The 16,258-nt window shown below is 41.8% G+C and overlaps 2 protein-coding genes and 1 long non-coding RNA gene across 4 annotated transcripts in view; 1 reads left to right on the forward strand and 2 right to left on the reverse strand.

Annotated features, from left to right (window-relative positions):
- The window catches only part of ubn2b (ubinuclein 2b), a 13,046-nt gene extending 5,934 nt beyond the window's left edge, over positions 1-7,112 (reverse strand). The window contains exons 1-10 of one of the 2 annotated variants that reach the window (XM_005738038.2): positions 6,443-7,112; positions 5,766-5,894; positions 3,764-3,865; positions 3,187-3,318; positions 2,963-3,069; positions 1,978-2,467; positions 1,777-1,847; positions 1,557-1,686; positions 450-556; positions 258-368 (exon numbers count right to left, since the gene is read on the reverse strand). In XM_005738038.2, coding sequence (XP_005738095.1) covers positions 258-368; positions 450-556; positions 1,557-1,686; positions 1,777-1,847; positions 1,978-2,467; positions 2,963-3,069; positions 3,187-3,318; positions 3,764-3,865; positions 5,766-5,894; positions 6,443-6,754 — 1,691 coding nt within the window. In that variant the 5' untranslated portion in view covers positions 6,755-7,112. The remainder of the gene's footprint in view (positions 1-257; positions 369-449; positions 557-1,556; positions 1,687-1,776; positions 1,848-1,977; positions 2,468-2,962; positions 3,070-3,186; positions 3,319-3,763; positions 3,866-5,765; positions 5,895-6,442) is intronic. The other variant, XM_005738039.2, reaches the window with a different exon arrangement.
- A 44-nt stretch (positions 7,113-7,156) lies between these two features.
- LOC102201342 (uncharacterized) lies at positions 7,157-9,832 on the forward strand. The gene is made up of 3 exons (XR_311866.2): positions 7,157-7,215; positions 8,306-8,350; positions 8,847-9,832. It is a non-coding gene; the product is annotated as an uncharacterized LOC102201342 (long non-coding RNA).
- A 2,144-nt stretch (positions 9,833-11,976) lies between these two features.
- Positions 11,977-14,760, reverse strand: rpsa (ribosomal protein SA). Its single transcript, XM_005738041.1, has 8 exons — positions 14,680-14,760; positions 13,742-13,912; positions 13,513-13,631; positions 13,024-13,269; positions 12,629-12,757; positions 12,357-12,519; positions 12,216-12,251; positions 11,977-12,123 (listed from the first exon to the last, which is right to left on the reverse strand). The coding sequence occupies exons 2-8, from the start codon at positions 13,872-13,874 to the stop codon at positions 12,026-12,028; spliced, it is 924 nt and encodes a 307-aa protein (XP_005738098.1). The 5' UTR covers positions 13,875-13,912; positions 14,680-14,760; the 3' UTR covers positions 11,977-12,025.
- Positions 14,761-16,258: the final 1,498 nt, after the last annotated feature.

Genomic DNA, 16,258 nt, shown 5'->3' on the forward strand with positions numbered 1-16,258 from the left:
ACAAACATGGCTTCTCATATGCAAACTGTGCAGATCCAACTACCAGATGTGTCTTGATATATGATCAATGATGGCTGTTTTTTGTGTCCTAGAGTTTCCAGAGGCGTGGGATCACAGCAGATGCTCTCGATATGGATAAAGCGCCCTAGATCTCAGCTTTATGCCACTCAGAGCTACCAGAATGCACTGAACTGCTGAATAAAGAAAACAAGTAGAGTGGAAAGGATGGATCCTGTGAGCACAGAGAGGAAACTGACCTGAGTCTGTCATCCCACACAAACTTCTTCCGAGGCCCTATCACCCTCTTCCCCGGCTTCTCCTCATCGTCATCCTCCGAGCCATTTTTCTCTCCCTCCTCAGACTGCTGCCTGCGAGCAAAGAAACAAACATTTTAGATTAAGGAAAAAAGATATGTGAGCTCAGAGTAAGAGCCCAGAGCGAGTCCTTACTTTGCAACTTTGGCAATGCAGTCCATGTTGTATCGAGCGATCTGCTCTGGCATCACACTGCACACCGCCAACTTCAGCTTCAGCAGGGGCGTTCGTAGTCGGTCATCCTGGACAACGAGAGAAATCAACACTCATAAGGACAATACAGAAATGAATAATGGACACACAGACACAAAAACAACAGCTTTTGCACAAATGCAGCAGTTGCCTCATAACAGGTTTAGCCCATTTTTTGCGACCGTTGTCAGTCCTGCGTGAACACCCAAGCGGGGGATAAGTGTGGGTTTGCACTGCCTACACAGACCCGCAGTTCACCCACAGCTATCCATTGTGGGTGCATATGGGCATGTTTGCTGAGTGTGCTGAGGAGAGCATCATAGCAACACAGATGCTAAATGTACTGCTGTGGAGATCAACAGCAAAACATATTCTGGCCAACAAAAAACAAGTCAGGGCCTTAAGCTGCTGTCGGTCTGCTCTTTGTGAATGAACTGAAGCGGCTCTCTTATAAAAAGTTTTAGATGGGACCACCGTGTTAGCATCTAGCAGGGTTAATGTCACTAACGTAAGGTAAGGTAATGTAATGCTTTAATCGCATGCACACAGGTCAGAGCTCTGGGCAGAATGTTATTCTGAGGGACATCCATGAACTGAGGAAAACCTAAGAGCTGATTTAGAACAAAATGAGTAGTACTGGGTGTGCTACTCTGTGTTTGGGCTTCAGTAGAGTTAAACTCACTTAGCTTTTTGCTCCATTTGCTGCTGTTGCATTTTGATACAGCCAAATTCACACTAAATCTGTCTTTGTGAATGAATGATTAAGCAGTTGTCAACACTGGGGAGGAAAAACTCCCTTTTAACAGGAAGACACCTTAGGCAGAACCAGTCACTCATAGAAGTGTTTTCCTGAAAGAAGAACGTGCAGCAGCTGTTCCAGTCTGACTTAAAGCCACAGACACTGAGACTGGTAGAAATGGTGCTCATAGCATCTTCACTAAGTGGAAGGACATGGGACCTTTAAGTGATGTCAAATGCAAATCGTAGACCTCTTGGGATCCCGTTTTACCAAAACTCATTCTAACAGTAAGAACACTTGCTGCCACACACCTGTATGTTGAGGCTGAGCTTCTTCAGTCGTTTGAGCAGAGCATCTTTATTGCAGGGCACAAAGGCCTCCAGGTGAGAGTAGACAGCTGAACGCACCTCTGTGGGCTGCTCCTGAACCTGCAGCTCGATGCTGACACACACAGAAACAAACACAAATTTACATTTAATTGATTTTATACAAATTAATCCGCACTAATTCAAAATGAAGGAATGTACTCACTCCAGTAGGATGTTATTCATGTCCAGTGTGAAGAATTTCTTTCTGCCCTCTTCATCAAACAGACGGGACGCCTGTGACAAACAGACATCGCAGCAGTGAATAGGACTGGTTATGTAGGCAGTCTACTTCACATTTAATTTACACTCTTACTAACAATTATTTAATAAAAAAAAAAAAAAAGAGCTGGTAGAAGGCTCATACCGCCCTCAGGTCTTCAATGCGTTTCGCGAGTGGGTCTGGAAGTCCGCAGGGCAGAGGAGGAGGGGTAATCACACTGCTCTGCACCGCCCGGCTACCTCCCATTTTGTGTCCCATCCCAAAGGAGCCGTTCTCCCCCTGAGCCGGGCTGGAAGGCTGAGGCGAGTCCAGCATCCCAAAGTCCAAGTCACCCATCATGTCCTGCAGTAAGTCGTTGTTGGCCGAGCCGAGCAGCGACATCACAGCAGGGTCTGCGGAAAGGTCGGCCATGTTGCACTCGTTGCTGCCAGCGGCCTTGGGATGGGTGTTCAGGAGCGCACTGTTGGTGTTCGGCACTTTGGGGCTAGGTCGCGGCAGACCGGCGGCGGCCATGTTCTTCTTGCGCATCTCCTCCTTTTCCCTGGTGAAGCGTCGCAGCATGTTGGCCAGGTGCAGGGAATCCTTCATCAGCTTCTTCCTCTTCTTCTTTTCTGGCCGGTTTAAAGCTAAAACGCTGCCGAGACCAAAGAAGCACAGAGAATAAAGACGTTTAAGGCACAGCGTTGGGATAAGGTCTGTGGTTACAGCAGTGTTTCACTGACATCACTGGACAACAAATTCTTACTAACCGTTTAGTATATTGTAATTAAAGTGACATAAAACGGAACTAGCCTCCTACCCTACCTAGACCAGAACACACAAGTACTACAAAGAAGTTTAGGCCAAGTACTGCTTATGCCTTCTGGAGAAAAACTAGTGGTAAAATAAATTATATAGAGGACTTTCACCTCAGAAATTAAAGTTCAGTCCCATGTAAAAGCCAAAAAGTAGTGTTGATCTATTTTTAAATAAATGAATAATGTAGATATTCCTTTATTTGTCTGATGAGATGGGCACAACGAGGAGCAATGCTTATTCTTAAACGAACACCTCATGTTAATTTATCTAAGGAACGAATTAGCTACTTACTGAAATAACTATAATACAGGATTACAGGTCAAAACCTCACCCAGACTTTGGTACTTTGTTTTTTCGGGGTTTCTTTTCCTCCAAAATTCCACCATCTTGCTTTTTCCGTCGCTTTTTAATCACTCGCTCTTCACCGTCTTTCATCTTCTGCAGATAAGACACAAAAGGTGAAAAAAGGCACAGAATAATACAAGGAGCAAAGCAACAGCTTTTCTTTTTAACTATTTGTTCATATACAGAGTGCACAGAGAACCAAGCACCTACCTTGAAATGATTATCGTTTCCAGCCGCGTTTTCTCCCTCAGAGTCAGACGCAGCTCTGAACTGCAGAGTGCCCGTGTTGATGTAAAAGCCTCCATGTTTAGTGGTGAGAGAGGCCGGTACCAGCTCATCATACTGAGGACGGGGTAGAATTACAATTAACTGCTTGTTTTCTTATGATGCAACAGTCTTCTTCCACGGTCAGTCTTCCAAACGACTACACATAAATTTTACTAATATTATTCTCAGTATTAAAGCTTATATATTTATTTGTTCAATGTTTTCCCTCTTATCCAGTTTCTTTTATTCTTCTGTTTCTACTGCAGATCAAAAGCATCCACTGACAAAAGGAAATGAAGCAAAGCAAAGAACCATGACTTTATATTAAAGTTACTGTAATTTCTCATTATTATTTTAATACAACATGAATGTTTATCATCTTTTTTACTACACTTATTTTTTACTTTCATTACAAATAAGGTCGTTACTTATTTTAATCTTTGGCAAAGAGACCTGAAACGTAACCTATTCTGATGAACGCCAATAAAGAAGATTAATTTTTTTAAAAGAATAAACTCACAGCTTCTGAATTGTCAATGAAGGGATCGGTTTCATCGTAGCCGTAGCCGATGTCAATGAGATCCTGCATTCTGTCCTTTTTCTTCTTCTTCGAGCTGCCGCCCTGCAAATGGACAGTAAACACAAAGATCACAAAATATTTAAAAATACAACAGAAACACGCAACAATAATCACCCACACAGATTCAGCTGTAACCACAATATGGACAGCAGAACCAGCGCTTCAGTACAGGGAGGCAGGGGCGCTGCTTGTCCCGCTGTGGTACTGGGGGTACAGGAGGCACCAAACATGGATCACAATAAACATGAGACTTTTACTTTTGAAACGGACACTTCATCATCCAGAGGACCCTGTGGGGGCCTTTATGGCTGAAAGAAAAGTCATGCTCAATCATCCAGGTAAGTAAATCTCCAAAAGTTGATTCTGTCTCAGACTGAAGAAGTCACTTGGATGAGTGACGAAACGTTTCTCCCACTGAAAACGCTGCGTCCAGACGAACAGAATCAACTTTTAGAGGTTGAAAGAAAAGGTTTGCAGCTCTTAACCAGTTCGAATCATGTAAGCTAAAAGAATTGTCATGCCAAGCAAAACTAGGAATACATTAACTGGGAAAAAAATATTTACTTAATTTAAAAATGATATGCATGCTCAAACACAAAAACCAACACGTGTGTGTAAGTAAAAGCCTGTTTAACCTCGTCTTAACTGCAGAAGTCACCTGGAGCAAGAAATTAAATTAATAATGTTTTTTTTAACTCAAGATTATTTATTAGATTTCTAAATTGTCTGTTAGTTTTAAAAGAAAACTGTATACAGAACAAAATCCTACCAGTCACAAAATTTAGAAATTACTTTTAAATTAATTTAACAGAAAAGATACAATCAAACACAACAGCACACATATCAGTGACTCTTCAACAACAAGACATCAGAATGTTTCTATTCTACATTGTTACCATTTTGTAGAACTGCCACTGAACCATCGACCTGTGTGAGTTTTAGTCACCTTTTGATTGGCCAGTCAGTCAGTGGAAGAAAAACGGCGCCACTGTAACTAACTAAAACTGATCTAAAACTAGGTATGGTAAAATAATAATAACAACAATAATGATGATAATAATAGATTACTAAAATAAAAACAAAAATTGGACTAATCAAAAACAATATTGTGCAATTGAAATCGTTTCTACGTTTAGAAAGTTCAGTCTGATTATTTATTGAAACTTAGGATTTCTATGACAGTAAATCAACCGCTGACATAAAGCAGTCTCACTGTGCCCTCTATTAAATAATGAAGTGAAGGGGAAAAAAAAAAAAAAAAACATCTCTCATGCAAATAAAAACTAAAACTGAAAGTAAACTTTTCAAACAATAAAAACTAAAAGTAAACGAGCAAATTCTCTCTCTCTTAGAACCAATTCAGAAATGCTAAATTATGATAACTCAAACTCCAGAGAAGGTCTCTCAGTCACATTATCATTCAACTCCACTGACCCCTGCGGTTATTAGATAGCAGGCAGCCAAACAAAAGGAAGGGAAATCCAGGACAAACATTTTGCTACCATTCAACAACTTCAACTTGAAACCTAGCATTCAAATAGCTAGAATTTCCCTAACATGACTCTGACGTTAGTCTCGTTTCTGGCTGTTGTGAAATATTCAGAATCGCCACTAATTTGCATGTTATTATGGAGCCTGCTTCATTCCCGTGCTGGTAAAAGCCAATATTAGAAAAGACTTGTTATCAAGTGATAACATAGCTTTAACACTGTTTCTCAACCCTGGAACTAAGCCTACATTTTTGAAGCTTCCAAAAATTAGATTTTTAAACCATGAAGGGTTGAATAATTCCTCAAACGCCTGACTAGCAGTCAGGCAGGAAACGCTAACATTCTTCACGTTTTACTCTAGGGTCTTTACCTTACAACATAAAGCGACTTTGGACGACTGTTGTCCTCAACTGGTGTTATGCAAACAGGCCCGAGTTTACTTTGCTACTTACATATTTGCTTTCAAATTTTCTGGCAAGCTCTTCTACCTCCCGCCTCTCCTTCTCATCATCTGCAAAAGGGTCACTGGGGTCCAGCGGAGGAGTGAGTCCTTTGGGTACAGCAGAACCCACGGGCTTTACCTGAGGAACACCAGGATAGCAACTTGAATCGTAAATACGTAAGGCTGACAACAACATCAACGTCATAATCGCACCTGGCAATACATGCAACCTGCATAAAAAATAAAAATAAATGAAAAAGTAGGGAGGTTCTCACTACAGCAACTCTTTGTCTTGTGTGGATTAAGTAGGACACCTCTATATCGGTCATAACATAAGATGTAGACATAGGAGTAACAAGATAGGATGGTAATAATAAGAGGGTCCAGTGTCCCTGACACTTAAAATACTTCAGCCTGCATTCAGACTGCGTTTTTAAACTGCACTGCTTCAAACTCTCCAAAATCTATCTAAAGGTCATAATAAATAAATACATAAGGAGCATGAACATCACGTATTTATGGGCTCAGTGTGATCTACTTTATTTGCAAATCCTGTCAGACAAAAGTTCAGCAGCCACAACAACAACAAAACAACAAGTGCAACATGCACGCGGGTTCACCACCACCGGAGTTGTGCCCGGTTAGCCCCCCCGCTAACACGACCGTGTCTGCCTCTGCTCTCCTAACCTGAGAAAGAGATGAGTGGACCAGCTCGCCGTAGTTGAACTCGGAGGACCCTCGCTCATTCGGCTCGCTCAGCGTGAGGCTGAGGCGGACGGTGGGCTTCTTCTCCTCCCTCTGCGCGTCGCTACCTTTCTCGTTGCCGAACAGACCTCCGCCACCCCCTGACCCGACCGCACTCCCACCTCCATCTTTCCCAAAAGTGATGTCGACGGCCTCATCTTCGCGGCGGCGTTTCTTGCTGGTCTCCGGGGTCGGCGGCGGGGTGGTGTTGAGGGTGGAAATGGTGACGAACGGCACTTTCCTCGGCTCTGCCATTTGACGCTCTCCTTCCGACGTCCGGGCACACAAAACCTGCAGCGCCACGCTCCTCTCAGCCGCCAGTGGCAGGGGAGCTAAACTGGAGATGGTCGACAAGTAAGAGCTAGCTAGTTGCTCAGCTAGTTAGCTTCCTCGGAATGAGTGCTGCGGGCAACACAATGACTTTTATCGCTCCTCGGCCCGTTTTAATCCATACAGTATTATCCCTGGAACAGCCCCCGTCGCCTACGAGTGACTTAAACTGCAGGAAATCGCAGTTTTGACAGCTTCCATGAAATTGGTGGTTAGCTACCGCAAGGAGGATTCTGAAGTAGCCATCTTGATCATTATTATCATTATTCAGAGGCTGGGCGTGCATATGAAAAGAAAGCGGAAGGCAGAGAGGAACGGGAACCGCGTTTGTCCAATGGCAGCGCAGAAACACGCCCACCTGACAGACTAGCGCGAACGTGGAGGAGGTGATTGTTCTGAACAGCCAGGATATCTCAGCTGTTTACTACAAAGAGAAAATATAATAATACATTTAAGTTATATCTTTAGGCACTTTGTTGTTTTTCATCTTAATGACTCTTTCTAGGTGCTGCACACTAGACAGCTTCTTCCTTTGTCCGACTTTATGTGTCCAGGGTTTTTAATCTTAATCTTTCCACAACGCTTTATTATCCAAGTCCCTTTCAAAACTACGTGTTTATCTCTCTGCTCCCGTGTTTTTCTCTCAATCGCATTTATCTTCAAAATCTTTGCATTTCTTCTCCATGGACAGATTTATTTCCTCATATTTGTTGGTCTCAAACTTCTCCGATTTCCGGAGGAAAAGAATTTGTAGTTTTTCCGCTTTTGACTGTTGGATCTCTTTCATTTTTAAACTTGGCAGCCTCATCCTGCTCTTTTTTTCAACGATTTCTCCACCAGGGTTAAAATCTTAGTTTTAAGCCGTTTAACTTCATCCGTGAGACGCCTTTAATTTTCTTTCGTTTTTTCAGGCTCATTTTGGAGTTGCAAGAAATCAGGTTTAATGATATGAGACATTTTTTAATTGATCCATGTCGTTTGTATGAATTTTTAAGTATTAATTTACTAATATTGTGCTTCACATATTATCTGCGGTGTCACTTTATAGAATGGAATGTCACAGTGTGATGAGCACAGAGCATGCATGTGTTTGACTAAAAGGAATCATGTTCTAGTTGTTTTGAGGCCGTGTTGTGTTTTAGATGCAATTGTGCCTTTTTATTTTTTTATTTTATCCTTTTGATTGTTTGTCGTTATCTTTCTCAGTAAAACTGTGGCAGTTTTCACTGATGGTACTTTAATTTGTGTACTTTTTCACAAGTAAATCTGGAGTTACTACTGATTTACTCCAATATTAAATAATCTGTATTCAGATTTAAGAGTACAGGAAAATTTATTTTTCACTGAGTGGTTCTGCCTCAGCACTGGACAACATATATTAATGCTTTATAATATTTCTCTCAAATCAAGTAAGATGTACAGAGGACTGTGTCAACACGCTAGGATTAATTATGCCATTTCTTTACACTTTTGCAGGATTCTCTAATATGGACTGTACATCATTAAAATACTGCAATTTCAGTAAGTATACACATTTCATATAATCATAGTCTGTAACTTTATTATTGGCATTAGCCCAAGTAATTAAACATTTTAGTTAGTAAAGAAAAGAATGGGCATTTTGATTGTATGTGCACCATAGTCTATGTAACAAATAACCATATAGCCCAATAACTATATAATAAGGTGGATCCAACTTCAGTTTCACACTCTTCGTTTATCAGAAATACACTGCTCAAAAAAATAAAGGGAATACAAAAATAAGACATCCCAGATCTGAATGAATGAAATATTCTTATTAAATACTTTGTTCTTTGCATAGTTGAATGTGCTGACAACAAAATCACATCAAAATCATCAATGGAAATCAAATTTAACAACCCATGGATTTGGAGCCCCACTCAAAATTAAAGTGGAAAAACACATTACAGGCTGATCCAACTTTCATGTAATGTCTTTTTTTTTAAAAAGTCAAATAAAGCTCAGTAGTGTGTGTGGCTCTATGATCTCCCTGCAGCGCCTGGGCATGCTCCTGATGAGGTGGCGGATGGTGTCCTGAGGGATCTCTTCCCAGACATGGACTAAAGCATCCGCCAGTTCCTGGACAGTATGTGGTGCACCGTGGCTTTGGTGGATAGAGCGAGACGTGATGTCCCAGATGTGCTCGACTGGATATAGGTCTGGGGAACGGGTAGGCCAGTCCATAGCATTAATGCCTTTGTCTTGCAGGAACTGCTGACACACTCCAGCCACATGAAGTCTAGCATTGTCTTGCATTAGGAGGAACCCAGGCCCAACAACACCAGCATATGGACTCACAAGGGGTCTGAGGATCTCATCTCGGTACCTAATGGCAGTCAGGCTACCTCTGGCGAGCACATGGAGGGCTGTTCAGCCCCACAAAGAAATGCCACCCCAAACCGTTACTGACCCACTGCCAAACCGGTCATGCTGGAGGATGTTGCAGGCAGCAGAATGTTCTCCATCGTGTCTCCAGACTCTGTCACATCTGTCATAATGTGCTCAATGTGAACCTGCATTCATCTGTGAAGAGCACAGGGCACCAGTGGCAAAGTTCCCAATCTTGGTGTTCTCTGGCAAATGCCAAACGTCCTGCACGGTGTTGGGCTGTAAGTACAATCCCCACCTGTGGACATCGGGCCTTCATGCCACCCTCATGGAGTCTGTTTCTGACCGTTTGAGCAGACACATGCACATTTGTGGCCGGCTGGAGGTCATTTTGCAGAGCTCTGGCAGTGCTCCTCCTGTTCTTCCTTGCAGCAGGAGGTATCAGTCCTGCTGCTGGGTTGTTGCTCTCCTATGGCCTCCTGTAGCTTGATTTCACAGAAGTGTGATTGACTTGGAGTTACATTGTGTCTTTAAGTTTTCCAGTTTTCTGTTTTTTTTAGCAGTGGATAATCAAAAGTGTGTTACATGCTTAAATTTACACAGAAAAGTCAGAAATCTACTCTTGTTCCATTTCTGTTCTGTCCTCATTCTCCATCTCCCTCTCTGTTCCTCTCTCCCCCTCTCTGTTCCCCTCTCTCCCTCTCTGTTCCTCTCCCTCTTTGTGCTGACAATCAAGCCAAACACCAACATCATCAAATATACAGTTGAAACCAGATATTTACATACTCTCCAGATAAAAACAGATACTTTTTAATTGTAACATCAAATCAGACTAAATGTTTATTTTTTTTAGGTTGATAAATATAAAGAGTAAAGAGAGAAACTATCTGTATTTCTTAATTGTAAATGGCACCAAATTGTATTCAAAGTTAAGCCACACTTATGGAGCTCCACAATTCTTTTTCTGGTGTTTTGGTTGACATCTCTTGAGTTTCCCATGTCAAAGAAACAGGCTCTGTGTTTTGCCTTATATGCATCTGCAGGTGTGCCACAAATTTACTCACATGGACTCTAACCTATCAGAAGCTTCTTCAGCTCAGAATGGAATCATCTGGAGTTTTCTTATTAATTAACAACTTAGTGTACATGTACTCCTAAATTTGATGAAAGTGATAAAAATAGACAGATCTCTCTCTCTTTATTCTGACATTTAACTAATTCAAAAGATATTTCAATATTTATTTATCCAAAACAAAACAAGTTTACTCTAAATTGATGTTGTACAGTAAAAAATGTTCTTGTGTTTTCCATAAAGTGTCTGTAAATATCTGGTTTCAACTGTGGATATACTGCTGTGTATTGAAGTTCCTCTTGTTTTGCATAGAAATATACTGAACAACATACAAAGCATAATATATAAAATAACATCTAACAGAGTTTTTTCTTTGAAAGAAGCTCCTTATGTCCATTCTTGTATATCAGTGCATTACTGAAACTGATTTATTTAGCCGTGGAGGGTAACAACTGAAAATATGAAATAAACACACATGTAAGCTAAGACTCTCTAAAGAAACAGCATTCGGCTTTTGATTTCACCATTTGTTGATTTACTTGAAGAACAAGTAAGGTAATATGAGTCAAGTGATCAGTTTGATATCAATCTTTCGCGATACACCGTCATATTTACATTATTTGTACAATACGAATGATTTGCTTTGGTACCTGGTCGAACTTCAGTTCTCCTCTGTCTGCCTGGCTGCGTTTCTCTAGCAGCGCACTCGCAGGCAGCAGCTCCCCCCGCCCCCTCGTGTGATTCGAATATTGTGTGCAGTTTTTGTTTTATACAGTTGTCAGCCAGGCATCTAACTATGAAAAAATTACACTCCAAAAGACCCTAGGGTTCTGAAAAAACAACCTGGGCTTAAGCCCAGTAAGCCGCCAACCCCCGCCACTGGCCTGAACTATAGAACACGTAACATAATACCCACTGAACAGTATCAAGTTCTTTTTAATCAAAATTAAACTTATGAGAAAGTAGACCCCTTAAACACAAATCAGTGTGATAATAACTAATAACTGAAAGCATCTTTGGGAAAACTAACATTTCCATGTATGGTTGGACACATCAGCAAACTGCCGTTCCCATTTCCCCAGGCAAATATAAAAGAAATAGGTGGTGCAACTTTTAATGATGCCACAGATTCCCCTTATTATTTTTCGGGGTATATAATCCAATGCATTTCATCCTACTCCAACCTAGTCAGGGAAAAATAACTGCAGGGGCCCTTTTACTTAAGGTTAGGTTCCAACTGGCTAGTGAAGGAATATGACCCACTGCAGGTGGAGCTGCAGAAAACCGGGGTGTAGTCTCAAACAGGAAATGTTTACTTCACACATGAAGGTGCTACAATTGGTACAACCCATTCCACATTCGCAAACCACTAAGTTTTTAACATGCAATAGATTTGGTATGATTAATGCCAATGCATAATCTGATTAGCCTTTTTTTTTAATTAAGCCTAGTCCACTGGATCTTTAAATCACAGCCAATATTAAAAAAAAAAAAAAAAAAAAAAAAAAAAGCAGTGAGGTGCAGTTAGACAAAGAAGCCAAATAATTTCCAGTCTACCTGTATTGCGATGTTATGATTCAATGAAGTCTCATTTCCCACAGCTGTATTCATTTTGTGGAAAACCCATCAAAACACTGACATTAGAGTCTTCTTAATTGGTTTTTTAGTGCATTTTTCGTTACTTTTAATAGGGCTTTTAATTGTAAATATCAGATGAAACAGCAAATCAAAGTCAAAGTGTAAAAAACACTTTATTGTTGACATGAGCATCAATTTTAAGACCAGTCAGAAGCAGCGCCACCCCAGTCAGAAGCCTGAGCAGTGGGTGCTGTGGACCAATCCTCTGTGGCAGGCTGAGTACTCCAGTCTTCACCTAGAATGGAACAGGAAAAAAGGTGTTAAGTTCAGAGACTATAACAGCACACATGATACACAAAGGTAATGAAGATCCATATAAAAACTCACCAGTATAGACCTCACCAGGCTTGACAGGGGCAGGTGCTGTAATAAAATCCCAATCAAGTTTAAACCATTAAGTGTGAAAAAGTGAATGAAAAATCTTACACTGCATTTACAAGTTAAACACAAAGCAGCAAATCATCTCACCTGCAGGGAACTGCTGAATGGGCACAGATGGCACTGCAACGCCCTCAGACCAGTCAGCCACCTCAGGCTGGGCAAACTCAGGTGCAGGGGTGGTCCATTCGCCCTGGAACTCCTCCTTTCCAACACCAGCCTTCTCAGCAGCAGCCTGCTCCTCCTTCTCAATCTACAAGCACATAATAAGCATTAGTGAGTGTATCAACAGGATGTATGCCTCATGCACTTGGTTCTAGCCACTTCAGTACTTTTAGATAAGTTGAGTGTGCCAGTCATACCTCTTCAGGGTCCCTGTAGAAGTACAAATCTGGCATGACCTCCCATGGGTGCTCCCTGGAGATGGTTCCCCTCATCCTGAGGACCTCCCGGGCCAACATCCACCACATCAGACCCACAGAGTGGTGACCCTGAAACAGACAAGTAGGGTCAAATCCAAACCTGTCGGGGCTGCACTGCGATTCATTACATTCAAAAAGGCATAAAGCTGTAGAAAAGAGTTTGTGGCAAGACCTCAACTCCAATTCCCTGGTGTGGTTCAGAGAAAAGAAGTTGGCGATCAGGCACTTTTATTTAGCACACATTCTACACCACACACTGCACAGACAAAACAGCAGGGCTCTAGCTGTGTGTGCAAAGACTCATTCGTCATTGTTTTAAACTAACTGAATTTTACCTTGTTGTTACAGGGGATGGCAATGTCCACATATCTCAGCGGGGAGTCAGTGTTGCACAGGGCAATGGTGGGGATGTTTACGTATGAAGCCTCAGTCAGTGGCTGATGGTCAGCACGAGGATCTGTCACAATCAGGAGGCGGGGCTCCCTGAAAGCAGCCTGGATCTGATTAGTGAATGTACCAGGGGTGAAACGACCATGGAAGGTAGTGGCACCAGTGGCAGAGGCGAACTTCAGCACTGCTCTCTGAAACAGACAGTACAGGTTTTACTTGAGATCGCAACAGAAATAATAACTTAGATTTTTTTTTAAAAAGAACTGTGGCTCAGGTTACTATCAAACCCCATTCATGGGACAGTTGTCCTTATGGTGTTAGCGAATCCCGGCCTGATTACTCTTGCACACTTCCGACACCTGAACACCAACGCAAGTGCCAGGTTTTAACAGTGTGCACATAACAACAATGAGTCAGTTTTACCAGAACTTTACCTGGCCAGTGTTTCTGGAAGAGATGACACACACATCAGCTGGGTTCTCAATGGCAACAATGGCCCTGGCTGCCAGCAGCAGCTTCTCCCAGGTCTTCTTCAGGTTAATGATGTACACACCTAGTGAGCAAAACACGACAAGTTTTATCATTTGCATGTAAATCCGCAGAAGGGACAAAGTAATCAAAAAGCTCCATCGTCATAGCGCAGATGACTGCTACACCACTCACCGTCGCTTTTTCTCTTGTAAACGTACTGCTCCATCTGGAAGTCCAAGTTGGTACCTCCCAGATGGGTTCCCGCTGCTAGGAACTTCAGCACATCCTCCTCCTTCATTTGAAGGACATCCAGACCTCCGGACATCGTGACCGCTTTCCCTGCGTTACGAGTTAGTGGGAGAGCTGCGGGGAAAAAAGTAGACTTAGAAAAACTACAAGCTGCAAAAGAGACAAAAATAGTACACCCACGACCAGACAAGAAGCATCCAAAAAATTAGATTTACATCAGTGCATTTCTAATCAGACACAAAACAGCAAAAACCCATTGCTGAGCACAAGAACAATAGCTCTTAGCAAAGTGAAGATGCTCCCTTAGTGTGTGCTCTTGCAGCAGGCCACAACGGAGACATGTTCACCCCACAAACGCGCATGTGTCAAGTCAATTTAGCCTCCGGATTAAATCATCAGCCATTTAGGGAGCGCAAACGATATGCAGATCTCGTTAGGAAGGTCGGGAAAAACATAACTACGAGGGGTGAAGGCGCAGAAGCTCGTGTCTTACTTAAAGGAAGCTAAGCAGCAACGCGGGGATTAAGTTGAGGTATCTTGGATGCAAAAGGCCGATTGGAGCGTAAAAAGTCATGATAACTCATGTGTATGGTTGCCATCGTCTTCAGATATCAATTACAATCATATGAAATCTCGTCACTGCCGCTGTTCATTGGATGGAGGCGAGGCGCACGAGAAACAGAGGAAGAGCGCGTGTCAGCAGCTAGCATGTTAGCGACAAAGGTTAGCATCATGAATGCGTTGAAAATTAAGAAAATTAGGGCACGGTAGTCTGCGCCTGTCTACCCCACGGTATATGTTCTTTGTCCTCGGTCATAACTTTACGAATTTTGACTATTTCTTTCGATTTAAAATGACTAAATAGGCCGGTTTAAACTCACCACGAAACAACGCCGTATGGAAATCTGACCACACGGTGAAAAAGAGGGCGCTTGAAGGAAATGACGTTATTTTTATACCAAATTTCCAAGCGTGTGATTGGCTGGTTAAACCGAAGGCGGGGAGGAGGTGAAAAATGAGAAACATCCGCATTTTCGCCACTAGATGGAGTTTTAATTCCACGTGCTTCAATGGTAGGAGCAGAGGTAACCAGAGGTGGGCTCACGGGTCGGATGGGTATCCCATATTAAGACAATGGAGATGGAAAGACCATATTAAGACAATGCTGAGACGCTGACTTCTCGGTGAAAGACTGACCTGTGTTCCTAACATATTTGCCAGAGATAAAGTGTTCCAGGCAAAGGGATCATAATATGTACACGATTGTGAAATTGTTTTAGTGAAACGTATCTTGTGTGTAGAGAGCTCTGCTGTTGTTCCCTCTTTGAAATGGTCCTATATTTGAAATTAAATTACAATAGATTACCGAGGCAATACACAGACAGAACAGACAGCTGATTAGTTTTCTGTGGGACTAATGGGCTCACCGAAAAATGGGGTTTGGGTACATTTCAAGGGTATTAGAGGTGATGGACATGGGCCAGATGCCTGAGATGTTTTGGAGCTGTTTTCTGGGAATGTGACCTAAATGACTGGGTAAAAAAGGTGGGATGTCAACACCCCTCACAATCATTGGATTTCCTTTTTTAAATAACTTCATAACCAAAGCAGTCCAACACACATGCAATAAAATATTTTCACAACCCCCTACCAAAACAAAAGCCAATTCTCATGGCTGTAGAAAAAAGGCACAAAACAAAAACAGACTCTGAAAACAGTGCCATGTAACTTGAGAGCACCAAATAATACATAACTTTAACAAACAGCATAATTGGACATAATTGTGACATAAAGTCAAACACTATAAGTCGCCGACTCTCAGCTTGTACATGACTGAAGTATGCAACTTGTTAAAATGATTTTTAATATGATGAAGTATTTCAAATATGATCGATCACCCCTAAATATGAGTGGAAAAGTCATAAATCAGGTCTGTTAAGTGTGTTCTGTATATCATTTATAGATGCTGATCTACAAAGCCAACAGTTTTCTAAATTCATTAATTCAGTTGTTTATTTCAGCCTAAATAGCCTTCTTACTTTAGACTGACAGTGCTACACTCTTTGTACCGTCCTATTTCATGTCATGCCACCCCTCCCTGTGCACTGGTACAGCGCTTATCTCTAACAGCCCTCATGTTCTTGCAGTGCGTGACAATATTCTGAGCAACAGCTTTGTAATCATTTAAAAACACTCCTATTTTTTTTATAGTTTTACACCTGAACTCTCACAGCTGATTATTCTTTTATACACCTCAGTTAATGAAAGGAAAGAGTACACAGTCATGCATGTCAGGGGCGTGTTCTTGTGTTAATAGTGCTCTTATTTTTGTCAAGCTGATCTGAGCACTAAATTAAGAAAAATATGTACACTCACCAGTCCTTTTATCAGACACTGCTTGTTAACACAAAAATATCTACTCAGCCAATCAAATGGCAGCAACAGGGTACAATTTGTCTG

Source organism: Pundamilia nyererei, unplaced genomic scaffold, assembly GCF_000239375.1.
Source record: "Pundamilia nyererei isolate P.nyererei 1_Seehausen unplaced genomic scaffold, PunNye1.0 scaffold00081, whole genome shotgun sequence".
NCBI classification, from domain to species: Eukaryota; Metazoa; Chordata; class Actinopteri; order Cichliformes; family Cichlidae; genus Pundamilia; species Pundamilia nyererei.